A 26,647-nucleotide genomic window follows, 5' to 3' on the forward strand; every position below is an offset into this window, starting at 1 on the left:
CAGTCCTTCCAAGATGACCAAGTAATTACCCACCCATCAACTGGCCCATTTTACATAAAGGGAAAGCAACCCAGAGAAGTCAAGTGAGTGCGCCAGCAGAGTTCAGGTGTCACAAACCTCCCACCCGAACCTTCCCACACAGAGGGGTCCCCCCTTCACCAAAGCTTGAAGTCTTGAACACTGCTTCTGCCTCACCATAATCCATGGTGCTTCAAAAATGTCCAGCCTGCTACCTTTCTGTGCTTGTTTCCTCTTTTGTAAAATCAGGATAATTATACTGACCCTCATAGGTTGTTTGCAGATTAAATGAGTTCATGCTATGGAAAGCCTTAAGACACTACTAGGCATCATAGTAGACACTACTAGGCAGTTTTTTCTAAGCATTAGCTATTACCATAATTATGATGATGATTCTTATAATGTGTCTCCTTACAAGGGGCCTGGCATTTGGTAAGTGGTGAATGAATGAGCAAATGCTAAGAGCACTGGTATCAGGGTTTGTCCCCTTCACTGTGGAGACACATACCATTCTGATTCCTCTTCTTCCTTATCCTCCATGATGTCCAGCACTATTGTTAGTATACAGTAGGCGTTAAGTGTCGAATAGATGTTCAAAAGAAAGGAATAACTATTCTGAGTCTGTTCCCTCGCTCAGATGTCCTCTCCTTCTACCAGCCCTCCTCCACCCCAGATGCCCAGACTTAGCTTTAGTATACAGTAAACGCTAATAAGTGTTGAATGAATGAACAAGTTCTAGAGGAATGTATGTCTGGGTTTGTCTTGGGGGCTCCTCCAGGCAGATGCTTCGTTTTGCCCCAGCCCCAGCTCAGAGCACATCATAGGCACTTCCTCTACCCGCCCCTCCCCCCCTCCCCCTCCGAGCTATTTGTCGCCCGTAATTGCGGCATTGGAGCAAGCTTGTTGAGAGTGGGTGGGTGCAGGTGCTCGGGCGCCAACCCCGGCCACGCCTCTGCTGCCTTTCACGGTCAACTGCCGCAAATCCGTCAGCAGACGCTCGGGCGGGCGGGCACCTAGGGAGCTTCAGGAGGCGGGGAGACGGCAACGAGCATGCCGGCCAATCAAGAAGTGTCTGCCTGGACGAGTAGCCAATCAGGAAACCCGTACCGCGGAGCTCTTCAGAGTGACGTGTCCGGCGGCCCCAGGGCACTGGCGGGGTCTGGGGCCCAGATATTGGGGTCACAACAGCGGTGGCGAAGGGAGGCTGAGGCTGGACACTTACTTCCCCTCCTGCCAAACTGCAGCCACAGTGGAAATACTGTCTTTCCACACAGGCCGCTGCGACTTTGCCCGTGCTGTGAGGGGATGCTATTGCCCCCACTTCTTGGGAAGGGGATAGGTTGCTTTTCCCCCTTTAAGGAATCTTAGAAGAGTCCGAAGAGGCTGGTTTATTGAGGTTTGGGAGATCAGAGGGTCAGAGTGGAAGGGAAAGGTGTTAGAGCTTCTCGTCCTCAGGGTCTTTGCAGGCAGGCACGAGTAGACATGGCCGTTTCTCCTCCACCACCAGTCTCTGCCCCTGCAGCATGTCGCACAGTGCCCGTGGTGTCCCCCAGAAGGTCACATTCTTCTCACCCTGACCTTCGACCATGGAAATGGTGGGCCTGGGGCATTGGGGAAATGGAGGGGAGAAACTTAGGGAAGGCAAGAATGCATTCGACAGACTCTCGGGTGCCTACTTGTGCTGAACACTACTTTTTAGCTGTGAGATTTTGGGCAATTTATCTTCCCTGTGCCTTAGTTTCCCTCGTCTGCAAAATGAGAATAATAGGAATACTATTAATACCCACCTCATGGGGATGAGTGAGGATAAATAAGTTAATTCAGGTAAAGTGCTCAGAGCAGTGCCTGACACACAGTAAGTGCTCAATAAATGCTGGTGATTGTTTCTTGTTGACATGAGCTACCTTTTCTTACCTCCTAAACCCTTTATATCTCTCCCCACTGCCCCCAGCAAAAAATCAAGTGCCTTGTCCTGACATTCAAGGCCTTTTTGTTGGACCCAATCCCTGCCCCATGCCAATCTCTCTCTCTTTTATTCAAACTCAATCTCATGTCCAGAAAGGTCTTTGCCTGGGTTCCGTCTCCCACTAGGCAAGCTCTTCATTGACTCTCACCCCAGTTCTCTCGATTAGTCCTTCCCCATTCAGTTTCTCACTCATTCAAGTCCTTTGCGCCTCCATTCAACACCTCTAACTCATCTTCAGGACCCACTCTAAACCCTATAGCTAGGAGATTCCTTCCCAGATCACAGGTCTTCACGATCTGGGGACAGTGCACTTAATCTGGTAACTTGATGTATGTGGAAGGAAAGAAGGGGTGAATATTTGAACCTCCTCTAATACCTAGGCCACTCTGTCTCTGGGAAACACTTTTGGTGGCCAATCACTTGTGTTCAGGATTCTGATCAAAGTCTTAATGTCAGGCATTCCTTTCCTGATCCCTACATGCCCTGGGAGGCCTGATCAGCTTCCTGGACCTAGGCTGAGGTGGCAGTGTCTCTTCCACACACCAGTCGCTCTTCACATGCCTTGTGTCAGGGCCCTGCTAAGTCCCTTGGTGGATTCATAGGATCTGGGTTCTGGATGTTTACAACTGTTGCTGAAAAGGCCTTGGAGTGCCTTGGGGCAGTGAGATGGCAAGTGAGTGAACAGAGGTGTAGGCGACTGCAGGGGCAAGTGAATGGAGGCCTGAGAGACTGAGCAACTCAAAGAATGGGCAACTGAGAGGTCAGAGTCAATGACACATGAAGGACCGAGGGAATGGGAGAATGGCTGAGTGACTGACTGAAGGGTACAGAGGCTAAGAATTCTCCCCCAGTAGCTTCTTTATCATTTCCTTTAGTTTCTCCCCACTTCCCACAGCTAGTAGATGGCACCTGGCAAGGCAGACACCTTAGACCCAGTGGTGGAAGCCCTAGTTGCCTGAGGTAGCCATTTCTCCCGCCTTTGGTATCCTGACTACCTCCCAGGCACACTCTGCCCCCTCACTCACGGGTACTTGGGGAGCAAGGCTGTGCAGAGGCGACGACGGACACGGGTGGGCTCGGGTCCACACGGAGGCATGCACAGCCCCCAGGTACTCCACTCTGCCCATGAACCTTTCCCTGCAATAGGGGTGGGGATCACAGAGTCAGAATTGGAGAGCTCAGTGGGAAGGTGAGAGAGAGGCTGCAGGGGCATGGGGTCCATAGCAGAGTTGGAAAACCCTCGTCCCTGCATGGGTTGCCCCACCCTCACAGCACAGTCTGTGGGCACTCACAGACGCAGCCCTCGATGTTGTAGCAGTGCCGGATATCTTGGTATTGGCCGGCACATCGCTGTCCATTAAACTTGCGGCCCTTGCAGGTCCTTAAGCGTGTCTGCTGGCCCGGGATTTCCTTACAGCTGATGGACTTTATGTTCGGGCGGGTGCAGGTGTTCCACTGCCCCCAGGCCTCCCACTCTCCATCCACTGCAGAGCCAGGGCAACAGGGGCTCAGACCAAAGCTGGGAACCAGCAAGGGGGCTCAGAGGAAGGAGTGAGGACTTCAGGAGGGAGTGGGGGCAATCAGATGTGGGAGTGGAGGATCAGAGGTGGAACTAAGGCATTAGGGCCAGGAAAGGAGGAATCAGAGACAGGGACAAGGCCTCAGCATCAGGAACTGGGCAACAGAGATGGGCAGGGGGACTTAGGCATGGAAATGGTGTATCCTGAGGTGCTGACCAGGGCAGGGCACGGCTGTGTTGCAGATGTGGGTCCGGGTGGCATCACCAGCACAGAAGGGGCCCCCATGCTGGGGCACAGGGTGATCACATGTCCGTTGTTCCATGGTCTGGCCCAGGCCACAGGTCACAGGGCAGGGGCTCACAGGGCCCCATGGACCCCAGCCCCCAGCCACTGTTGAAGGAGGAAAGGGAGTGAGGAGAAAGGTCACCTTAATCCCTCCCCTCTGCCCCTAGACCCTTGAGGCAGACTGTCTCCAGATGAAGGGCTCCATGGTCACATGGTATAGGAACTCTACCTGCTGAAATGGCAGAGAATCTGTGTCCTGAATCAAGAGGCCCATGCCTCATACCCACGTACCTGGGCAGGGCAGCAGACCAGGGCAGCTCCGCTGCTCATAGGCTGGCCCTGGGCAGGTCTTCCCAGGAGGCTTCTGGGAGGGCTCAGGTGCAGAACATGTGCGGCTTCGTGTTTCCATAGGTGCATGGGATCCCCCGTGGCAGGAGCCTGAGCAGGGGCTCCAGGGGCCCCAGGTGGCCCAGGCCCCATGTGCTGTGGCGGGGTGTGGGTAGGGAGATACAAGTGTGGTTATATGTGCTGAAGTCTTCTCACCCTGGCAGTTCCCTGTGTAACCCCACAGACCCACCCTGGATGCCCCCATTGGTGTCCTGTGGCTGCCCTCACTCACTGGGGCAGACTTGCTTGGAGTCACAGTCCTGTGACTCCTGTGTCTCTCCTGGGCAGTGGCCTCCACACTTGGGGGCAGGATGATTACAAGCTCGCTCGCGGATCTGGATCCCTTTGGAGCAGGTGACAGAGCAAGGTTTCCAGGGTCCCCAGTCAGACCAGCCACCCATTTCTGTGGGAGAGAAGAAAGAGGGATGGGATGTAGGTAGGGTATCATTCAGGGCTCCTTGCTTCCCTGTGTGCCCCACATTAGCTAATCCTGTCCTCATATCCTCTGCCACCACACTTGACCCACCATCACTGCTCCCTTGGACGACCACAGCAGCCTTCACATTGGTCCCTCATATACAGTCTGTCCTCCTCCCAACCCAAGTCAGATCACATTTCTCCCCTGCCCACAGTACAGATGACTTACACTAAAAGGCAACGTCCTCACCATGGCCCCTAAGAATCAGGCCTCCCTCACCTTTCTGACCTATCCTCCCACCACTCTGTTCCTTTGGTCCTCACAAACATCAGGCACAGGCCTGCCCTCAGTGTCCCTGCACTGATTATCCCAGTGCTGGTTAGCAGGGAATGCTTGCCCGCCTTGCTGTCCTCCTCACCAGGACAGCACGGCTGGTCTTCACAGGCCTGTAGCTGCCACTCGAGGGTCCCAGGCACTGCCTTCTCAGAGCACTTCCCATCCCGGCCTACGCAGCGCCGATGCCGCAGCTGGGATCCCTCAGAGCATTTTGCCGAGCAGGGGGTCCATGTGGACCAGGGTGACCATCGTGGGAACCTGTAGAGAAGAGCATAGGTGTCCCATCCTGCTGCGGGCTGTCAAGGATGGCATTCGGGACTCCGGAGTGTAAGCAGGCACACAAGGGGGCGCTGGCTGAATGTGTGTGGGATGGACTGATGAGCACCAACCTCTTAGGGATGTTAGGGGATTGAATGGGAAGAGGTGGGCATACAGTAAGGGCTTGATTAATGTCATTTACCTTCATGATCAGGGACCTGGAGTTGGAAGGCCCCCAAGGACAAGCAGGGATGCAGGAAGCAAATGTAAGGACTAGGGGCCTGGAGCTGTTGTGACAAAATCACCAGGTCACCACCCTGCACAGTAGCAGGCAAACAGGAAGTGCTTAATAAACAGGAGCCATCATCCCAACAAGCTCAGAGGCCTCCTCAGAAATCCCCCAGATCTACCCCAAGCTCCTGCATAGCACTGGGTATGCTGTCAATAGATGCGAACTGTTGACGTGACTAGGAGCCCAGAGCTGCCCTCAAAAATCCCCAAGCTCCCCAGGCCCACAGCATATCCAGAATGTACCATAAGCAATTAGAAAAAACATCTGGAATACAGTAAGGGATCAATATGTGTGACCTGGAAATCATGATTAGGAGACTAGAGCTACCCTCAGAAATTCTCAAGCTGAGCCCTCCTACCCCTGCAATGTATCTCTTATGCAGGAAGTGCTCAATGGATGTGAAGTATCATAATTAGGGGCCTGGAGCTGCTCTCAGAATTCCCCAAACTCTTCCACCCACAGTATGTCCGTATATAGTAAGCACTCAATAAATAGGAGCTGTCATCACAATTAGGACACCAGAGTTACCTTCAGAAGCACCTGAGCTGCAGCCTACCTGCAACACTTCCAGTATGCAGGAAGAGGTCAACATATGTGAGCCACGGCAGTGGTTCTCAACCAGAGGTGATTTTGTCCCCCAGGGGACATTTGGCAATGTCTGGAAACATTTTTGGTTGTCACAATTGATGAGGGGAGTTGTTACTGGTATCTAGTGGAAGGCCAGGAATGTTATAAAATGTCCCACAATACATAGGTCAGCACCCCCTACCCCAACAAAGAATTTTCCAGCCCCAAATGTTAATAGGGCCAAGGTTAAGAAACCCTGAGCTATGGTCATGATCAAGGCCTGAGGACCGTCCTTGGAAATCCCAGAGAAGGAAAACGCCCAGTTCTGGGTCACCCCACAGACAGTCCTTTTTGCCTCCCCCCACTCCAAGTTCCCCCTAACCTGCATATCTGACAGATCTTGCTGCCATCTTCCTGGAAAGCAAAGGCAGCGTTGAGACAGCAGTCTTCTACCTTGACACTTCCCAGGAGGTCCTTGCACTTGCCAGAGGATTCCTCATACTGGGCGAAGCAGAGCACGGGGTCTGAACCTGTAATGCGGCCAGGGATGGGTGGGTGGGTGGGTAAGGCATGGTCAGGAATGGGGTGGGCCTGAGCACCCCTGGGGGCCAGCTGAGCCCTCACCCGCTCACCTGTGGCTGGCAGGGTGAGCAATGGCAGCAGCAGCAGCAGCAGCAGCAACCACTGAGGGGCTTGTGCACAAGCAGTCATGTTGAGCACTGTCTCCTGCCCCAGTGCCAAGAGGAAGAAGCCCAGCTTTATGTGGGTTGACCTGTTCCTCGAGTCAGCAGAGAAAGAGGAACTGGGAGGGCGAAGGGCGGGGGGAGAGGAGAGGGCATCCTGCAGGCCTCTTCAGCTCTGACCTCTCCCCTGTCCTTTCTGCCTCCTCCTCTACTCTCCCTCCTGATTTCCTGTTTCACCCTTGGTCCTGTTTTGTCACCATATCCCCACCCCCTCACACTCCCCGCAGCAACTTTTCAGTGCTCAGTCAACACTCCTTGGACAAATTCTCAGTGAAGGGAAATGGAACATAGGAGTTTGCAGCAACTTCCTAGCTGTGTGACCTTGGGCAAGTTCACTTATACCTCTGAGCCTCAGTTTCCCTATCTGTAAAATGCATAATCTCTACCACAATGACAAGGTCAACCTCATAGGGGTGTTGAACAAGGGTGAAATGAGTGTGGTGTGCTCAGTGTGTCCTTTCTCATGGGGTGGAGGGGGCATCGAGGTAATTGCTTCATCCTCCATCCTGACTTGACCTCCACCCTCCTCTTTCCTGAAAGCTAGGTTCCCTGCGGTCAGCATGGGGGCTGCTCAGCACAGGGGAAGTGAGAAAGAGAAGTGGGAGGAGCCTGGGCACAGTTAGGAGGGAACCAGCTTGCCCATATTCCACCAGAGAACCCCCACTCTCGGCAGGTAACACCCCCCTCCCCCAGCTTGTTTCCTCCTCTGTAAAATGTGCTCACAGACAGCACTTACAACATAAGTAGGCTTTTTTGCAGAGATTGGGATTTAGCTTTCTTAAAGTTCTTAGAACGGTGTTTGGCATACAGTAGGTGCTCTGTTTGTTAAATAAATATATTCAATGTTTACTGAGCACTTACTGGATGCCAGATGTGGTTCTCAGCATTAGAGAACAGGACAAAAATCTCAGCCCTCAAGGGACTTATGTTCTAAAGGAAGAGATAAACAATAAATGTCACTCCCCCTACCCCCTGCCCCACAGAGGCCTTTCTGAGCTACTTTTCTTATCTGGCATCCCTGTCACTCTCTAGCCCAATGGCTCTCAAACCTATTTTCTTTTCTTCTCCTTTATTTTTCTTTTTAAGAAACCCTAGCAAAACTCCAGAGCCCACTTCAAAAACAGGAATGTTTTTTTAATTAACAAAAAGGAGCCTAAGAAAGAAAGGAAGGCAATGCCCTATTTCCCTTGCATTCAGGGAGGGAGAAATACCATCCTGCAAATTTAAACAAGATAAAAGAATTTGGTCAGGTGTTAAAACAGAAGTACTTCAAGAATACTGGTTTTGTTTATGGGCAATTAGGTGTGTGTTAATATTTGTAACCATTCCAAATGTACTCTGTTCTCTGGTAATACAAGCCTGTCTTTGAAAGTGTGCTTTGAACAAAGGGTCTTATTAAGATTCTAAGACTTCAGACATCAGTGTTGCCTTATCCTGTGAAACCCCCCCCCCAAACCTGCGATTCTGGCTGACTGCTTTATTTAATCACCTGTTGCCTTGGTAATAATGTCATAATCTGTATTTCCTTTGTTCCTAAACTGCATAAATACTCCTAGGATTCCCTGTGGAAGAGAACTGTCAGCATGTTCATCTTCTCCCACACACATTTAAGGCAATCAAATGAGTCTGCAGATTCTTTATTTAAACAGAGTGAGAGACTCTTGTCTGTTTTAATTATTACATCTCTACTTGATACTATGTACTTGTTTTTTTCTTTCTTTCTTTCTTTTTTTTTTTTTTTTTGAGACAGAGTCTCACTTTGTTGCCCAGGCTAGAGTGAGTGCTGTGGCATCAGCCTAGCTCACAGCAACCTCAAACTCCTGGGCTCAAGAGATCCTTCTGCCTCAGCCTCCTGAGTAGCTGGGACTACACTACAGGCATGCACCACCATGCCCAGCTAATTTTTTTTTCTATATATTAGTTGGGCAATTAATTTCTTTCTATTTATAGTAGAGACGGGGCCTCGCTCTTGCTCAGGCTGGTTTTGAACTCCTGACCTCAAGCAATCCGCCTGCCTCCGCCTCCTAGAGTGCTAGGATTATAGGCGCGAGCCACCGTGCCCGGCCAAGTGTGTACTTATTTCTTGTCATCTTCACTATCAGCCCCGTAAGGGCAGGGAGTTTTGTCTGGTTTGTTAACTGCCGGATCTGCGGAGCATTAGATGGGCACCAGCAAACAGCACATGCTCAATAAACACCTGCTGAATGAATCAATATAGGAAATAAACAAAACTTTGTGGAGATTCTGGATAGTGCTAAGAGAAACAGTCTGAGTTGGAGATAAAAATTTGGGCATCACCTGGGGGCTAAGTAGTATTTCAAGTCTTAGAACTGGGTAAGATCACCTAGAGAAGATGTGTGAGAAGAGCCCCAGACAAAGCCCCGGGGAATCCCAGCATTTCGGGTTTTGGAGAACTAGGAAGAGCCAGCCCAGGGGACTGAGCAGGAAGTGTCCACAGAGCAAGAGGACAAACACAATAGGGTTTTTCTCCTAGGCCTGGAACAATCTGTGGTTTCTCATACAGTGTCTCATTTGGTCTTTTTCTCTCACATTTTATTATTTTTTACCTAGACACACAGAGCTCCGGATTCACAGCCTCTATTATAGTCTCTCACAAACAGGTTCACATACATAATCACACAGCTCTGACATCAGACATTCTGTCACTCATTTTCTGTCATTGATCCCCAGCCTCCTACAGTTTCACATACAGTCACATCTTACAGCCTGTCTTAGTCAACATCGCCAGTATTTCCTCACCAGTTTCTCACAGACACATGCGTGCACACACACAATACACCATCTCGTCTCAGAACCTTTCAGCCACTCATTTGGCCTGTCATTTCCTTGCATACTCAAATAGTCACTGATTTATAGTCACTTCGCTAGCTAGTCTCTCATGAAGTTTCTCACACACACACAAAATCACCACCTCTCCTACCCCTTCACACTCAAGCCACTTTTTCACATACCCATGGTCCCCAATTATAGCCTCTCCTATGGTCTCCTCTGAAGAGTTTCACATGCATACACAACTACACCATATTGCAGACATTGTCTTTGTCATCTAGTCTCACATTTCTTCTCAACCAGCTTCCAACACACCCAGTCCTTGATTTACATCCTTTAATAAAGTCTCTTGCAAAGAGTTTTACACACAGGCACACAGTTGCCCACTCAGCCTCACCATCATTGTCCTTCAGTCTACTTCTAACCTATGTGGTCACTAAGTCACAATGGCTACTAGGCCCTTGATAAGTCACAGTCAGTCTTGCATGCCCATCTTTGTTGTGCACACTGTCATTTTGTTCACACAGTCACATGCACAATTACAGCCTTGCAAGTTTCTCACATGCCACACCATGGGATCGCTCAGCATCTCATTTGCACAGCTTTTCCACAAACATACAGTCCCTGACTTACAGTGTCTTATATTTCAGACACCCCCACCCCTGGAAGCTGCTTGGTTGTTAAGTTTGTCTCCCAAAGTTGCTGACTTCCAGTTATTGCTCCTGCTAGTTTCTCCCTCCCAACCCTGGTCAGGTGGTCTCTCCCATCATTTCAGTTGCCGCCTCACCACCACTTTCTCTCACACTTTCTCACAGGCCCTGAAACTGTGGGACAGACTGTAGTACCTATCAATCGATCTGCTATTAGTCTTGGGTTCACACACGTACAGCCTTTCACGCTCTCCCAGGCCCAGCCCTTCATTCTGTTCCTTCACTACAGTCTCTCATGACCTGTTTTCAGACACGACAAAAACTTCTCTCACACACACTCCCAAGACTTTAGTTGATGCTACAGCTTCACATAAAGTTTCACACACAATCCATTTCTCAAACACTGAGTCACCTACAGTGAGGTTTCTCACACAATCCCCACCACAATCCCTGATAAAAACTACCACAGTTTTGTGCCCACGCAGTCTCTCACATGTGGTTTTGGTCACTTGGTCTGTCCTGCTCACCATCAGCTTGTCAAACAGTGACAGAGTTGCAGTCCCTGTTTCCTTTTCGTAATTATTTCATACACACCATTGCAGGTTCTTGTACCATATCTTAACCACTCAGTCTCAGTGATTTTCTGAAACAGCCACAATTTCTCACATAGCCACCCTGTCAAAAGTCTGTGATCACAATTTCTGTGCTCGAAAGAGTGTACACACACATTTGCAGTTTCTCTCTCTCTCACACACACGGTCACTGATCTGCAGTCTCTATCACTGTTTCTGACACACAGCATCACACTATTTCTCTCACAATCAACCTCTGCCTCACGCTCTCACTGCCCTTCACACACAGCCATGCCTGTCACACTCAGCTAGTCCTGACAACAGGAGGAAAAAAAATGCCACTCCAGCACCACCTTTAAAAATATATATTTACAGGAACAATTCCCCATTCTCTTGGACTCTTAGAAAAAAAAGGTCCATTTTGGGGAAGTAAAACAAATGGTGGAGACGAGTGTAGCACCGTCCCCCAAATCACCAACCCCTAGGTCCCCAGGCCTGGGCTGGGCCAGTGCTGACAGGAGGTGTGTCCAGGAGTCTTCTGAACCCACTCTCTCCAGCCTGGAATCGAGACAGGACAGGCTTTATGTCCCCATTCCTCCCTCCCAACTCCAGGAACACTTAAAGGGTCCTTTGTACCCGCCCGCAGGAAATTGGGGGGCTGGGAGGGAGGGAGGGAGCTGAAAATACATGTTTGGTATCAAAAATAAACACTTGGGGGTGGCAGGAAGATTCCCCCCCAAATCCCTTCCTTCCCACCCACCCCATCAGATATAGGAAGAGATGTCCCCCTCTCCCCTATTGAAAAGCCCCATTTAAAAATAGATTATACTATCAAAATGGCAGGGGGTGAGAGACAGGGAGACCTGGAGTACTGGTTGGAGGGGTCCCCCAGACGGGGACCATCCCCCAAGAAAACCCTCCATTGGGAGGTAACAGGCAGGACCCCAGGGAGTTTGGCAGACAAAGGAATGGCTTCTCAGGGGGGAGAAGAACAAAGGAGCATTCCTCCCTGGCCAAAAAGTTGATTGAAAGAAGGACAAAGTGTCTGAAAGAAAGGTTGGGGAGGTGGAAATTCCTATTCCAAGGGTGTCATTCTTCCTTGGCCAAGACTCCCAACCCATTAAATGGTACAAATTCCTCCTAAATCCTTGATATGGCCAGGAATAATAAAATGAAACAAACTAGCTCTTCTACCCACATCCCCAAATGGAAGAAAGGGCTACCTCATCTCCCCAAGGGCAGGCTGAGAAATAAATAAAGAAAAATCCTTCTCAAGCCAGACCCAGATTGTCTTGTCTTGGGGAAAAAGTAGGGAGATGGGGGAGATATCCTAACCAGCCCCCCCTAAAAGGGTTGGGCCAGGCTCCTCCCAGTGGCCTTCAAAAAATAAATAAATAAACCGCCCCTACCACTCAAGTAGGAGACGTGTGAAGGCGGCCACTGGGGGACTGATGAAGAAGACAGAAGTTGTGTGTTTTCCATGAGGAGTTATTGAGAGATTCTTCTTTCCAAGAATCCTCACCCCACCACAACCAGAGCATGAGTCTGTCAGTTGAACTATGTTTCTCCTTGAGATGGCTGGCTGGAGAGAAGTTCAGGGGCATGGATGGAGTGACCCCAGAAGGGGATGGTGGTGGTAGTCATGGCTTCTGGGGCCCTGGGGAGAGCACCACGGGGGTCGAGAGGCCATCCACACTGATGGAAGGGATGTGCACCTGGGCGCTGCCGCTGGACGGAAACTGGAAGCAGAAATAGGGAGAGGTCACACATGGGGGCCATGCTAGAGGGTTTCTTGCCCTCTCTGAGATGGGGGAAGGAGATCCTACCTGGAAGGAGAGCTTGGCTGGACTACGGGGTGCAATGGGACTCAGGGTGCTCCAGAAGTGAATGCTGGGAGGCAGCGAGCTGGGCGTCAGCAGCACCGGGGTCTGAGGGCGAAGGGGTGGGTGGAGCTCAAGTGAGCAGAGGGCAGGTATGGGAAAAGAGAAGGAACTTGGTCCCAGCCCTACCAGATTTCCCACTCAAGACCCCCAAGGTTGCTCCCCCAAAGTTCACAGACCCAGACCATAACTACCAAGGCCATGCCCTCAATCTCTCTCAAATTCTATAGACACCCCCCTTCCCAACTCCCGAGTCTACTCCCAGGTGCTGGTGCTGGGACCTCATTGGTCAAGACCACCCACAAGACCCTATTCACATGCTTCTCTCAAACCTCTCAAGTCACCATCCCAATAGCTCATGGTCAGCCCCCAACTCTTACGTCCCATCCTTGTACCTCACAGGAAATCCAATAAGCTAATCCCAGACCAAGAAGCCCTGCTCAGATTCCTAAGCCACGCCCTAACCCAGAAACAGTCCCACAGAAAACCTCTCAGCCCCTCAGTTCCACCCACAAAAGTCCCCAGACCTGTCCTTCATCAATCCAGCCCCATCCCTCCAGTCCAAGCCTCAGAACAGCCAATCACACCAGAAGGCTCCACCGTCTTCACTGACAGACACATTCGCCCTTATCTAATTCCTGTCAGTCACTTGCCACGCGCCAAACCCATTAGTCCTGGCTGCCAGCCCCGCCCCTGCGTAGGCACTCACCAACGTGTGTGTAGGCAGTAAGGATGGCGTCAGTGCCGGCCCAGGCGCCTGCAGACTGGAGCCAGTTCCTGACCCTGGAGTCCGTTCGGGTCCTGGCCCACCCAGTAGGCTCGGGCTGAGTGGAAGCTCCAGGTCCCGGGGCTTTCGGCCTTTCTGTGGCTGGGCGACCTCAGTGCCGGAAGCCCCAAGGCCCCCCACCTGCGCAGCAGCCTCCATCACGACGGCAGGCAGCCGGGCTGGGACGTCCTCCGCAGGAGGGACTTCCGGCTCAGTCTTAACAGCTTCCGGCACAAACCCCGCCTCTGCCGTAACGTCCAACTCTTCCTTGGGCTCTTCCACTTTCACTTCTGGAGGTAATGGGCGGCCCAAACCTGGCTCCACATTCAGCTCTTCTGATTTCAGGTTCTGGGTCTCAGGTGGGGTCAGGATGACCTGGGAGAGGAGAGGGTACACAGAGGGTAAGGACTGTTAGGGCAGAAATGCTTCCTCCTGCAGGCCACCCAATGAGTCCCCTGGGAAGTGGCACTTGGTATTGTGGGCACGACTGCACATCAGGGCAGGTCTTCCAACAGGACATGGGACTTCTTCAAGAAAGTGAGGCTTCTTCTAGGGCATGTCCTCCAAATAGGGCAGGAGACCTAGGGTGCAACAACCTGATGGGTGTGGGACTCTAGGGGAAACCACCCTCATTCATTAAAACTGTGGTTCTCAAAAATTTACTTTAGGGACCAGCAGCAGCTGCCTTATTTGGAAACTTGTTAAAAATGCAAATTCTTGGGTCCCTCCCCAGACCCACATAATGAGAAACTCTGGAGTGGGCCCCAGCAATCTGTATTCAACAAGCCCTCCAGCTGATTCTGATGAGCACTAAAGTGTGAGAACCAGTGCGTTGAACAGACACATTCAGGGCACTTACTGTATGTTGGGTAACTACTAATCATAGCACACTTATTCTCCCCCTTCTTAGGATTTGCACAGCTCTCCTCCCCAACCCTTTCTCCAAGGGGACTTTATTCCCTCCTTCCACCATTATCTCCTTTAAAAGGACTGCTATGTCTCTTCTCCTACCAGCCCCTCTCCCCATCCCTCCTGTTCTTCCCCTCCTCTTACTGAATTTCTATACTCCAGTCCTTACCTGCAGAGGCAGGCCAGCCTCCTCAGCCTCCAGGCAGGCCTCCAAGGGGCTTGGACTGGTGCTCCTGCTCCCCGAGGGGGGTGCTGCTGCTCCTGCAGGAGCAGTGTTGGGGAGCACCGAGGCAGGCCGAGGATGAGGGGGTGGCTGTGGCTGTGGCTGCAGGGACTGGATGGTGAAGGTAGAATAGAGGCCCGAGCGCATGTACTCGTTACGGCTGCTGCGTGCCAAACCGCCTGGCCCTGCCATTCCTGCACCCTTGGGTGTGCCTGGCTTTCCAGAGGCAGTGTCTCCCAGGGTAGCATGTACAGCAGCAGGGGCCACATTTGCCACGGTGGAGGTGACAGACACCTCGGGCTGGGGTGGGCAGTCCTCAGTGGAACACCCTGCGACCTCGGGGTAGGACACAAACTTGTAGACGAACTTCTGGCCACTCACCTTGCGGATGATATTCTGGGAAAGGAGGAGATGGAACAGAGGGCCTTAGAGGAAAGGGGCAGGGTGCTGATGGGAGAGGAGTAGGGTGGAGTGTTTCTCTTCTCCTAGCAGCTTTCTTCCCCCTTACCCGTCTGTCTTTTAACATATACACTGTCCCTCCTCCATGTGGTTACCCCTCCCAGCCCATTTCACCTATCTCTTTATCATTTTGTGGGCTCCATCCTTTTCCTGTCAATTTCTACCTCTTTCCTTCCCCTCCCTAGACTCCCCTCTCTGTATCCCTCCCCAGCTTCTCCCCTTTCTCTATTCTCCCCTCCACAATTCCTTCTTCTTTTTTTTTTTTTTTTTTTGAGACAGAGTCTCACTTTGTTGCACAGGCTAGAGTGAGTGCCGTGGCGTCAGCCTAGCTCACAGCAACCTCAAACTCCTGGGCTCAAGCAATCCTTCTGCCTCAGCCTCCCGAGTAGCTGGGACTACAGGCATGTGCCACCACGCCCGGCTAATTTTATATATATATGGGCCAATTAATTTCTTTCTATTTATAGTAGAGACCGGGGTCTTGCTCTTGCTCAGGCTGGTTTCGAACTCCTGACCTTGAGCAATCCGCCCGCCTCGGCCTCCCAGAGTGCTAGGATTACAGGCTTGAGCCACTGCGCCTGGCCCACAATTCCTTCTTTAGTCTCCTTCCCATCCATCTCCCTCCCTGTCACTCTTCATTTCCATCTGTGTGATTCTCCCACCCCCACTGCTCCTCTTTACAATAGAGGCCATCAAAGGAAGTAGGCACAGGAGCAGGTTTTCTTCCTGGCTCCAAGAACCAGGGTTAACAAGGTCAGGCCTTGGGGGTGGCCACCAGGACACAGTTTTGGAGACTAGCTAATTCAATAGGACAAGAAAATGAAGTAACTGATATAAATACTGGAAGAGATTAAATTAATGTAGACGAATGGGGTAGATGAATTAATATAGAGGATTATTTAAAGCTATTGACATAGAAGTGGAACAGGGCAAGGTCACTATAGAGGACAGGGTGAAAGGCCTGTCCTCTATAGTGTCCTTAATACTGATGTGGAGGTTTAAGCTGAAGCAACAAGAAAATGAAGTAACTGACAGCAGTTAGACAAGAACATTAAAATACTGGTATAAAGATCTCAAGGCTGGCTTGGGTGGGTCACAGAGCATGTTTGGAGTATTCCAGGATAGGTGGTCTGGAGGGTCTCAGGGATGTTCTGGTGGCCTCAGAGGGCAGAGTGAGGTGGCCTCATTATTGTTTTAGAGGTTTAGGCTAAACGAATAAAATATGAAAATGGAATAAATGCCATAAATTATTAAGGGTGTGCAGCACAGGTATAGGGCTGTTCTGGGGGGCAAGAGGTGTCTGGGGGAGCACTAGGGCATTCTTGGGAGGTCTTACTGCTGGTCAGGTATGTTACAGGATGGGCTTGTGTTTCTCAGAAGAGGAATGAAAAAGAACAGTCATTAATATTGTTTTGGAAGTTTCAGCTAAAGAAATAAATGACTGGTATAACTACTGAGAAGGAGGGAAAGTCCAGTGCTGGTCTGGGAGTCTGAGAGGATAGGATGAGGAAAATTTTAAATTTTAGCTATGGGAGTAAGACGATGAAATAAAACAACTGGTATAAACATTGGGGTAGACCAGTGCTACTCTGGGAATCCAAGAGGATGGGGTGTGGAACTGGCATTAAACACGTTGTTTGTAGCTAAAGGAATAAGAGAAGAAAAGAAAGTAATTGATAAAAAATGTTGGGGAAGAGTTTGAGACCAACCTGGGCAACAAAAGTGAGAACCCCTTCTCTACAAAAAATAAAAATTAGCCGGGCATGGTGGCATGTGCCTGTAGTCCCAACTACTCAGAAGGCTGAGGCAGGAGGATCGCTAGAGCCCAGGAATTTGAGGCTGCACTGAGCTATGATTGTGCCACTGCACTCCAGCCTGGGCTACAGAGTAAGACTCTGTGTCTCTCTTTTTTTTTTGAGACAGAGTCTCACTTTGTTGCCCAGGCTAGAGTGAGTGCCGTGGTGTCAGCCTAGCTCACAGCAACCTCAAACTTCTGGGCTTAAGTGATCCTGTTGCCTCAGCCTCCCAAGTAGCTGGGACTACAGGCATGCGCCACATGCCTGGCTAATTTTTTCTCTCTATATTAGTTGGCCAATTAATTTCTTCCTATTTATAGTAGAGACGGGGTCTCGCTCTTGCTCAGGTTAGTTTCGAACTCCTGGACTCAAATGATCCGCCCGCCTCGGCCTCCCAGAGAGCTAGGATTACAGGCGTGAGCCACTGCACCTGGCCGACTCTGTGTCTCTTAAAAAAAATAAATAAAAAAATAAAGAAGCAATACATGTCGGGGGTCACAGAGGATGAAGTAAGCAAAGGTTAGTATAATAATGGCAGGGAGGTTTTGATTATAGGAATAAGAATATGAAATACTATAGAATAAGAGAAGATTATGAAATAATCTTCAGGGCTTCCAGAGGACAGAATGAGGACCAGTCATTATTAACAGTGTTTTCAAAGTTTTGGCTATAGAAATAAGGCACAAAAATGAAATGTTATGTGGGGCACGGCAGGCCAGTATCACTTTGGGGATCTCAGAGATTGCAGTGAGGAAGAGTCAGAATTAATAATGCAATGAATATTTTAGCTGAGGCAGTCAGACAAGAAAATAAAGTGAGATAAATGTTTGGGGGCCCACCATTGATCTGAGGGTACCAAGAGGATGGGTTAATAAATTTTAATACTGTTTTCAAAGTTATAGCTATAGCAACTAAAACAAGCAAATGACATTTTTGATATAAATGTCAGGGGGTCCCGGGTCCTCGAGGCCATACCTTGTCATAGTAGTACCGCAAGGCCCGGCTGAGCTTGTCGTAATTCATGTTGGTCTTGTTCTTGCGCAGCCCCCACAGCCGGGCCACCTCCTCTGCATCCACCAACTTGAACTCACCACCATCCCGTGAGGTCCAGGAGATGATGTGGCCATTGCCTTGCTCTCTCAGCAGCTGCAGCAGAAACTGCCACAGCGTCACAGATGGGTCCATTGCTGGGGGAGCGTTCACGTCATCCCAGGGGAACCTGGAGGGCATATAGCTCAGAGCTGAGAGGCTTCGGATATAGGAGGGAGCAGAGGTCAACAGAAGGAGGATTCCTTTCTCGTCATCTTGCCTCGACCTCTGTCCCCAAACCTCACCATCATTCCCCAAACATCCTCAGACTAACTTCTATACTCCAATCTAGCTTTGAATGCCCCCTGTAATAGCATGAGACTTGTGGAGATCTTAGGATGAGATGAATGTATTTTGCATGTGGGACAAATGTGAATTTTGGGGGTCAGAAGGCAGACCGTGGTAGGCAGAATAATGCCACCCCTGCCCCAAAGATGTCCACACCCTAATGCCTGGAACCTGTATGTTATGCTATAGCAAAAAGAAACTTTGCAGATGATATTCAAGTTACAGACTTCAAGATAGGGAGACTGTTCTGGATTATTCCAGTGAGCTCAATCTAATCATAGGAGCTCTTAAAAGCAGATCAGGAGACTGAAAGGTAGCTCAGAGATGTGATGAGAGAAGAGTCAGGAGAAATTCAAAGTATGAGAGGTACTTGACCTGCTATTGCTGGCTTTGTAGATGAAGGGGGCTGTGAGCCAAGGACTGCTGGCAGCCTCTTAAAACTGGGGATGGCCCTCAGCTGACAGCCAGTAGGGAAATAGGGACCTCAGTCCTACAAATTGAAGGAACTGAATTCTGCCAACCTAAATGAGCAGGAAACAGATTCTCCCCTAGAACCTCCAGAAGGACTGTTATGACCCTGTCAACACCTTGATTTCAGCCCAGTGAGACCAGTGTTGAACTTCTGACCTACAGAACTATAGTTAATATATAGATAATAATAATAAATAATAAAATAGATAAATATATAGATAATAAATTTGTTTTAAGCAGCCGAGTTTGTGATAATTACAGCAGGAGTAGAATACTAGAGCAATCCTCATCATCCGAATGTTATCATCTGTATCTTCTACCAAATCAGTGTCATTTTTTTCTGGAGATTCCTTTTGTCAAACCCTTGCAAAGCCTGTTCAGTCACCACGGGCTCCCTTCTTCTGCCCAGCAGCCTTCCTCCTTTCAAGTCCCAGCCCAAAGGTCCTTTCCTTTATGACACCTTCCTGAAACTGAAGGCCTGCTCTCTCTGCCCTGTTACTGTCCCTGAACGTTCTCCTTCTTGGTAACAGTAATAACTAACATCTATTATCTGCTTAATACATGCCAGGCACTATTTTAAGCAGAGAGGCAATATGGCCTGCTGGACAACCACTCAGGCTCTAGAGCCAGACTGCCAGGATTTGAATCCTGGTTCTGCCGTGTATTAGCTGTGACCCTGGCCATATTCTTTAACCTCTTTGTGTCTCAATTTTCTCACCTATAAAAAAGGGATAATGGCATGCCCATCTATAAAATAGGGACAATAATACCTAGTTCATAGAGCTTTTGTGTGGATTAAATATAATATACCTGGGGTATGATAAGCTCTAAATAAATATTAGTTTCTGATTTGTTTGTAATTCCTTATCTGCTATTCCAAAATCCAAAAAGCTCTAAAAACAGAAAGCTTCTTTGTAACATTTTTGGCAGCAAAACCTGCTTTGAAATGAAACAAGGCCCTTTCTGGTCTTTATTGATTCTCACTTAGTGTGAATGTTCAAACATTTTGCTGCAGAAATACGAACGTAGCTGATTATAGAGCTTACTAAGGCTGTTATGTAACACGTCGTATGTGCACCATGTTACCTTTCTAAAATCTGAAAAATTCAAAATTCTGAAACATATCTGGCCCCAGGGGTTTTGGATAAGGACATATACACCTGTACTGTTGCTTTTATAGGCACTGACTCATTTATCCCTCAGCACGACTCTGGGAAGTAGGCATTCTCATTATCACCAATTTATAGATGAGGAAGCTGAGGCACAAAATGTCTAAGTAATTTCCACAGGCCACATAGCTGTAAGTGGCAGAGCCAGCATTTGGACCCAGGCAGTCAGGTTCCAGCTGTCGAAGCTTTTAACCATTAGGCCAAACTGGCCCTCACAGTGATGTGCTCTCTCTCAGCATGTCCCTCAGAGAACAGAATCCTCCCTCTTGCCCCATAATTGCTCTTTTCTGAGGGAAGAATGGAAATAAACACGGGCTTCCTGTTCCTTAAGGGAATGAACCTTAATCAAGCAACTGTTCACCTGGCTGGGATCCTTGGGTTAAGACTAAAACCTAAATCGAAAGGTTTTGAAGAACCTCTATTATTTATGGCTTGATTCTTTCATCTGCAATGAAATACACAGTATGATCCTCTCATGACTGAGCTGCTTCAAAGTTAATCCAGCAGACACGGTTTCAGGCTATTATACAAGTCACAGTGCCATGAAATGTCTGTTAGAGGGTCCTGTCATGAGAGACCTCACTGAGTTTATTTTGAAGGCAGGCTTGTTTCAGAGACCCAAAGAGTTCAGTGTGACTCCTGGTGGCGAAGATAGGCAATTGTACCAGCTCCTTTCTCAGCTGCAACAGAACCTATCAACTAAGAGAAATCTGATGGTTGGCTTCTAGCTTCAACAGCACACAGGGTGTTTTGTATTTTGTTTATTACCACTTCTCCCACTTGACCCCTAATAAGAGTTCTAATAATCTGCCTTACTTGGATGTGTTTACTTCTTTCAGCTCACTCATTTAGCAAGCATTTATTGAGTGCTTACTGAGGGCCAGGTGCTGGGGATATAGCCCTGAAAAAAACCCGACAAAAATCCCTGCTCCTGCGGAATTCACATTTAGTGCAGACAGACAAGAAACAAAGCAGACACGTATAGAACATGTTAGATGGTGATAAGGGCTATGGGAAAAAAAGCAGAGAAGACGCTGTTATTTTTACAAGGGTAGTCAGGGTGGGGGTAGTCACTGAGGATGTGACAACTGAGCAAGACCTAAAGAAGGTCAAGGAATGGAGATTGTGAGTATCTGAGAGCAGTGAGCCAGGCCACGGGATCAGGTGGTGTGAGAGACTCTTGAGACTAGAGTGCCTGGCAGGTGAGAGGGAGAAAAGAGGGGCCAGACTGAGCGAAGCATTTTTGGGCACTGTCAGGACTTTGACTGAGACAGGAGCCACGGGAGGATTTTGAACAGAAGGGTGACAGGCTGGGACATGAATTTTTTTTTTTTTTTTGAGACAGAGTCTCACTCTGTTGCCTGGGCTAGAGTGCTGTGGCGTCAGCCTAGCTCACAGCAACCTCAAACTCCTGGGCTCAAGCAATCCTGCCTCAGCCTCCCGAGTAGCTGGGACTACAGGCATGCGCCACCATGCCCGGCTAATTTTTTCTATGTATTTTTAGTTGTCTAGCTAATTTCTTTCTATTTTTAGTAGAGACGGAGTCTCGCTCTTGCTCAGGCTGGTCTTGAACTCCTGAGCTCAAGCAATCCTCCCATCTCAGCCTTCCAGAGTGCTAGGATTACAGGCATGAACCACCGTACCCGGCCCAGCCTGGGTGGTGGATTTTAATAGGATCCCTCTGGGTGTTGAGAGAACAGACTTTGGGGTTGAAGAGGCTACCACAATAGTCCAGGTGACAGGAGATGGCGGTGGCAGTGGAACTGGTGAGAGGTGTTTCAGTTCTGGATAAAGTCTGAAGACAGAAGAGGACTTGCTGACAGATAATATGGGGAGATGAGAGAGGGAAGCTAAGGGTGATACTAGGTTTGTGGCTTGATCACCTGGAAGGATGGTGTTGTGATCAACTGAGATGGGAGAACTTTCGAGGGGTGATCAGGAGGCCAGTTTTGAGATGGTCAACTTCTTAGGCCTGTTGGACACTTACACGTGTGCTATGAATAGTAATTGAAAAAACACAAACAAGGCATAGAGCCTTTACCGTATGCTGCACCCTGTTTGAATCATTTAACTCATTTAATCCTCAAATCAACACTAAAGGGTAGATCTTATTATTCCCCATTTTCCAGATGAGGCAACAGTGGTACAGTAGAAGTTAACTTGCTGAAGGTCACAGCTGGAAGTTGGGAGAGCCAGGTTTCAAACCTAAGCGGTCTGGCTCCAGTCAGCAATGCTAGCCACCTTATACCACTTCTCTAGGAAGAGAGAAACAGGGTAAGATCTTAGAGGGTGACAGGAATGCTACTGTGTACAGGGTGAGCAGGGAGGTCTTCCCTAGGTGACATCTGAGCTGAAGGAGAGGAGATAGCAAGTCATGCTGATATCAGGCAGAGGGAACAACACATACAAAGGCTCTGAGGCAGCCACCCTGAACTATCTATGGTTCCCAGGACAGTCCCTACCTCTGAAGGTATGCTCATACGGTTCTCCCTGCCAGGAGAGCTTTTCTCTCACATGAAAGATTCTTTATTACACAATCATCAAGTTCCCAGTAACCCCAGCACTCTAGCCCAGTGTGATCCGATGCGCTGAATAACCTGTTTGCCCTTGCAAATCTGTTCTTCTCTCTGAGTCTTCAGCCTTATACAACTCTGCCCCTGTTCTGGCTGTGTGACCTTGAGCAAGTTACTCAACTTCCCTCTGCTTGTTTCCTCATCTGTAAAATGGGAACATTTTTACTCTCAAAATCAAATATTCTCACAAATACAACTACCCTCAAAGGCTTCTGTGAGGGTTAAGGGTGTCAATATACGTAAAGGACTTAGGAAAGCGTCTCTGGCACATGGCAGACACTCAGCAAATGTTAGCCATCAGCTAATGTGTCATCCTCCCCCCGCCTCAAGCCTGTGTGTGACCATGGCCTACCTACACCACCTGGCTCCCATCACCTCTCTGACCCCACCTTCTACCACCATCCTGCTCCAGCCACACTGGCCCCCTGATGTTCCTTGAACATGGCAGGCACAATCCCACCTCAGGGCCTTTGTACTCGCTGTTCTTTCTGCCTGGTGCACTCTTTCCCTAGACATTATGGCTCTCTCCCTCACTTCCTTCTGGCTCTTCATTCAAAAGTCACAAGTGTGGCCTGCCTGCCTGATGCCTAAGATTTTAACCACCCCAACACTTTACTCCTACTTGTCCTACTTCATTTTTTCTCCTTAGCACTTGTTTAACATACTATCTAACTTTACTTGTTTTTTTCATGTAATCCATCTCCCCCACTTTTAATAAACATCTGCTCCACAAGGACAGGTATTCCTGCCTGTTTTGTTCCCTTCCAGATCCCCTAGCACCTAGAACAGTGCCTGGTGTTCACTAGGAGCTCATTAAAGGTTTTCAGAAGCAATAGGCCCAACTAACTAGCCTCTTAACTAGCTCTCACAGCCTTTCATCTTCACCATTGGTCCCCTACACTGACATCTGAAACGACATTTTTTCCCATTTATTAATGCAATAAATTCTTATTACGTATCTACTGTATACCTGGTATATTATCAGGTGCTGGAGACAGCAGTGAATAAGCAGACAAAAACTGAGTACTCATGGGACTCCCATTCTAATGGAGAGAGGAAGACAATAAACAAGTAAACTCGCATCAGTGACAAAGGGCAGAGGGACAAACAACGCAGGGTAGGGGCCTGAGCCCTGTGAGGTGTGCAGGTTCAGGGGATCAGAGAGGGGGTAACTTTTGTTTTTACAAATAGCATTCTTGGAAACATTTTTTATACATGTGCCATTGCATAGCATATTCCAAGCATCACAGTTTGACAAACACATTCTTTACTGAAATAGCACTACCCAGGTGCAATGAAATTAAAGCACTCTTAGAGACATTTTTTATACCTTGCCTTTAGGAGAGTGTATTACATACGGCAGTTTTGTGTTTTTTTTTTAAGGGATGTGGGTCTTACTATGTTGCCCAGGCTGGCCTCAAACTCCTGGGTTAAAGCAACCCTTCTGCCTCAGCCTTTCCAGTAGCTGGGACTACAGACACCACCATGCCCGGCTAATTTTTCTATTTTTCTTTCTTTCTTTCTCTCTTTCTCTCTCTCTCTCTCTCTCTCATTCATTCATTCATTCATTCATTCATTCATTTATTTATTTATTTTGTAGAGGCAGGGTCTCACTATGTTGCTCAGGCTGATCTCGAACTTGTGGGTGCAAGCGATCCTCTTGTCTCACACTCCCAAAGTGCTGGGATTACAGGCATGAGCTACTATATCTGATCCTAAAATTTGTTTTTTAAGGAGTACAACCTCACGTGGAGTGGGATACAGGCTAAGTGGGAGAGCCTCAAAAATTATCCCGTGCCCTGAGTACTGACTGGGCCACCTTTGAGTAAGGTATTTAACCTCCCTATGCTCCAGTTTCCTCAGTACCTGTGTCATAGGGTTGTGGTGAGAATTAAACAAGCTCATTAATATAAAACACTTTGCCTCCTATACAGCACGTGCTCAATAAGTGTTAGGTCCTATTGGCATTACCATCATCACTAGCATTAATATATTCGCTTATTGTAGTGAGGGAGGATGTCTTGGTGGTTAAAAGTGTATGAGGGAGTGTATTCTAGAGTTAAAAAGCCCTTGGTTCAACAAGCACACAAGCTGACCCACTATTAAGAGGTCGGGGACAGGAAGGACATGGACTGATCCACCATTAGAAAAACAGGACAAGAATAAAAGTGCACAGGCTGATCCTCCTGGGGGAGGGGGTCATAAAGCACTGGACTTACAGGAAGGCATGTGTGTGGGGGTGTGAATGCAAGCATGCGGCTAGCAGGAAGGCCAATGAACAGATCTACTACAAAGGGAGTGGGGATAAGGCTCATGTACTCGAGGGAAGGGGAACAGAAAAGCTTCTTGACTCCTGCACCATAGTGAAGGGGGAGAAAAGACATCACATAGTCTGATTTAAAGGAGAGAGGGACAAGGCCATGAACTGAGCTATTGAAAATAGGGAGATATAAAGCACTAAACTGACCCACTATCAAAAGGGAGAAGCTCAAGGTCTGGACAGTCTATAAAAAAAGGGAGGCGAGATAGGGCAATGGACTGATAACTAGGGGGATGTGAATCCAAACATGTAGACTGATCCACTGTAAAATGGGCAGGGGTTGATAAAGCCACGGACTGATGCATTGGGGGACAGGAGGAGGCAGGAATACAATCTCAGAATCACTCACTGTTAAAGAGGTGTGTGTGTGTGTGGAGGGGTACGGCGCCACGAATTGATTGCCTACAAGGAACAGGAGGGGTGGAATAAACAAGGCCACACACGGGTCCCCTGAAAGTTGAGGCTAGGAGAATACAAATTCTCCTATTTGTATTTAGATGCATCTACTATTAAAGGGGTTGGACACTGACACAGACTGGTGCCCTATAAGTGGGATGGGGGCAAGACCATGGACGAGTCCACTGTAAGTTGGGGTGGGGAGAAATATAAACACGCAGACCGATCCATTACACAACGGTAGGAGGAGGTTAGGCCACGGTCAGATCCATTAACCGGGGGCGAAGGAAGTGGGCATTGCCACACGCAGGTCCACTAGCCGTGGTGGTGGCGGTGGGGAGTTGAACACCAGCAGGCCACCGGCCAAGCCACATCCCCCGCGCGGGGGCGGGAAGGATACGTGGGGTCACGGACTGGGCCCTCCACCCTCCAGGCCCTGGGCTCACCTGTGCGTAGCGCGGCGGCAGCGTTGGCAATTTTGGCAGCTCCGGGGGGCGGGGGCTCCATACGCGGCCCCACCGCCCCCCAGGCCCGGGTTCCGAGGCGGCGGCGGCGGTGGTAGCGACAGCAGCGGCAGCGGCAGCGGCAGCAGCACCTAGAAGCCGCCCCTGCGTTTCCCCACCGCTCACGTGGGCCCATGGAGGAGGAGTCGAGCGTCCCACCGCTCGTTGATTGGCCACAGTGCCATGGATCGACTGTACGGCTTTGAGGGGTTGGCGGGGCGGGCTCTGCCCCACAGAACTATGCCATGATTGGCCCAAAGGGAAATGATGGACCGCGGACGGCCACTCAAGTCCTAAGGAGACGTGCTTGGCCTCGCCGGTGCTGCACGCTGATTGGCTCAAGGAGGATAGCTAGACAGTGGGCAATAGACAAGGTTCGGCTGATTGGCTTAAATGGGATTGATGGAAGACAGACTGCCTCCAAAAATGGGGGCGGGTGGTCCTGTTTTCCTGACTGGCGGATGAGGGACTCCTAGACTGCTGCCAAAACACCAAGGGGGCGGTGCTGCACGCCATGCTGCTCAGCGGAAGCAGGACTTATATAGAAATGGGCGTAGCAGCGGGCTGGGAGGCGGTCGGGCCGGGCTCTGCGTAGGCTGTCAGGGTAACTCTATGGTGATTGGCTGGAAAAGACGAATTTAGAACGGAGCGGAGGTAGAAGGGCAGGATGGCTGCCAGACACGCAAAGGAGCGTTGAGTGACAGAAACTAAATGCCTACAAGGGCTGGGTTGAGCTGCGGCCAGTTATAAAGGGGCGGAACCTGGCTCTGCTTTGATTGGACACAGTTGGACTTAACCTAGACTAGGGGCCCGACCAGGGAGGGCGGGATCCAGCTCTGCGCCTATTGGTGGAAGCTGGAACCATTTAGAAACAGAGGCGACGCCAAGGTTGGCCTGAGACGGGCGTGGGCGTACTTTAGGGTACTTGAGGAATGGTTGGAGTAAACCTTAGGGGCAAGAATGAAATGCTGATTGCCATGGGAACAAATTTCCACCATGAAGT

The 26,647-nt window shown here is 49.4% G+C and overlaps 2 protein-coding genes across 3 annotated transcripts; both read right to left on the minus strand.

Annotated features, from left to right (window-relative positions):
- Positions 1–1,391: 1,391 nt before the first annotated feature.
- CFP (complement factor properdin) lies at positions 1,392–6,844 on the minus strand. The gene is made up of 9 exons (XM_012748298.3): positions 6,680–6,844; positions 6,430–6,577; positions 5,013–5,188; positions 4,409–4,579; positions 4,081–4,272; positions 3,721–3,894; positions 3,277–3,468; positions 3,010–3,121; positions 1,392–1,619 (listed from the first exon to the last, which is right to left on the minus strand). The coding sequence occupies exons 1-9, from the start codon at positions 6,756–6,758 to the stop codon at positions 1,454–1,456; spliced, it is 1,410 nt and encodes a 469-aa protein (XP_012603752.1). The 5' UTR covers positions 6,759–6,844; the 3' UTR covers positions 1,392–1,453.
- Positions 6,845–11,152: 4,308 nt separating this feature from the next.
- On the minus strand, positions 11,153–25,778 carry ELK1 (ETS transcription factor ELK1). 2 transcript variants are annotated; one of them, XM_012748287.2, is made up of 7 exons: positions 25,588–25,771; positions 23,396–23,468; positions 17,811–18,054; positions 14,527–14,976; positions 13,392–13,823; positions 12,629–12,730; positions 11,153–12,541 (listed from the first exon to the last, which is right to left on the minus strand). In XM_012748287.2, the coding sequence occupies exons 3-7, from the start codon at positions 18,018–18,020 to the stop codon at positions 12,443–12,445; spliced, it is 1,293 nt and encodes a 430-aa protein (XP_012603741.1). In that variant the 5' UTR covers positions 18,021–18,054; positions 23,396–23,468; positions 25,588–25,771; the 3' UTR covers positions 11,153–12,442. The 2 variants fall into 2 exon arrangements, with proteins under 2 accessions (XP_012603741.1, XP_012603731.1); XM_012748277.2 differs by lacking the exon at positions 23,396–23,468 and having other exon boundaries at positions 25,588–25,778.
- Between the last annotated feature and the right edge of the window lie 869 nt (positions 25,779–26,647).

Source organism: Microcebus murinus, chromosome X, assembly GCF_040939455.1.
Source record: "Microcebus murinus isolate Inina chromosome X, M.murinus_Inina_mat1.0, whole genome shotgun sequence".
Lineage (NCBI taxonomy): Eukaryota > Metazoa > Chordata > Mammalia > Primates > Cheirogaleidae > Microcebus > Microcebus murinus.

Bases quoted from the DNA above. Each gene is read 5' to 3' on its own strand.
- CFP (XM_012748298.3), bottom strand. From the start codon at position 6,758: ATGACTGCTTGTGCACAAGCCCCTCAGTGGTTGCTGCTGCTGCTGCTG. The intron at 6,578-6,679 runs GTGAGCGGGTGA...GCCGCATTACAG, and splicing joins GCTCACCCTGCCAGCCACAG to GTTCAGACCCCGTGCTCTGC. The intron at 5,189-6,429 runs GTTAGGGGGAAC...TCTTCTCTACAG, and splicing joins AAGATCTGTCAGATATGCAG to GTTCCCACGATGGTCACCCT.
- ELK1 (XM_012748277.2), bottom strand. From the start codon at position 18,020: ATGGACCCATCTGTGACGCTGTGGCAGTTTCTGCTGCAGCTGCTGAGA. The intron at 14,977-17,810 runs GTATGGCCTCGA...CTCCTTTCCCAG, and splicing joins TGCGGTACTACTATGACAAG to AATATCATCCGCAAGGTGAG. The intron at 13,824-14,526 runs GTAAGGACTGGA...CTCCTCTCCCAG, and splicing joins AGGCTGGCCTGCCTCTGCAG to GTCATCCTGACCCCACCTGA.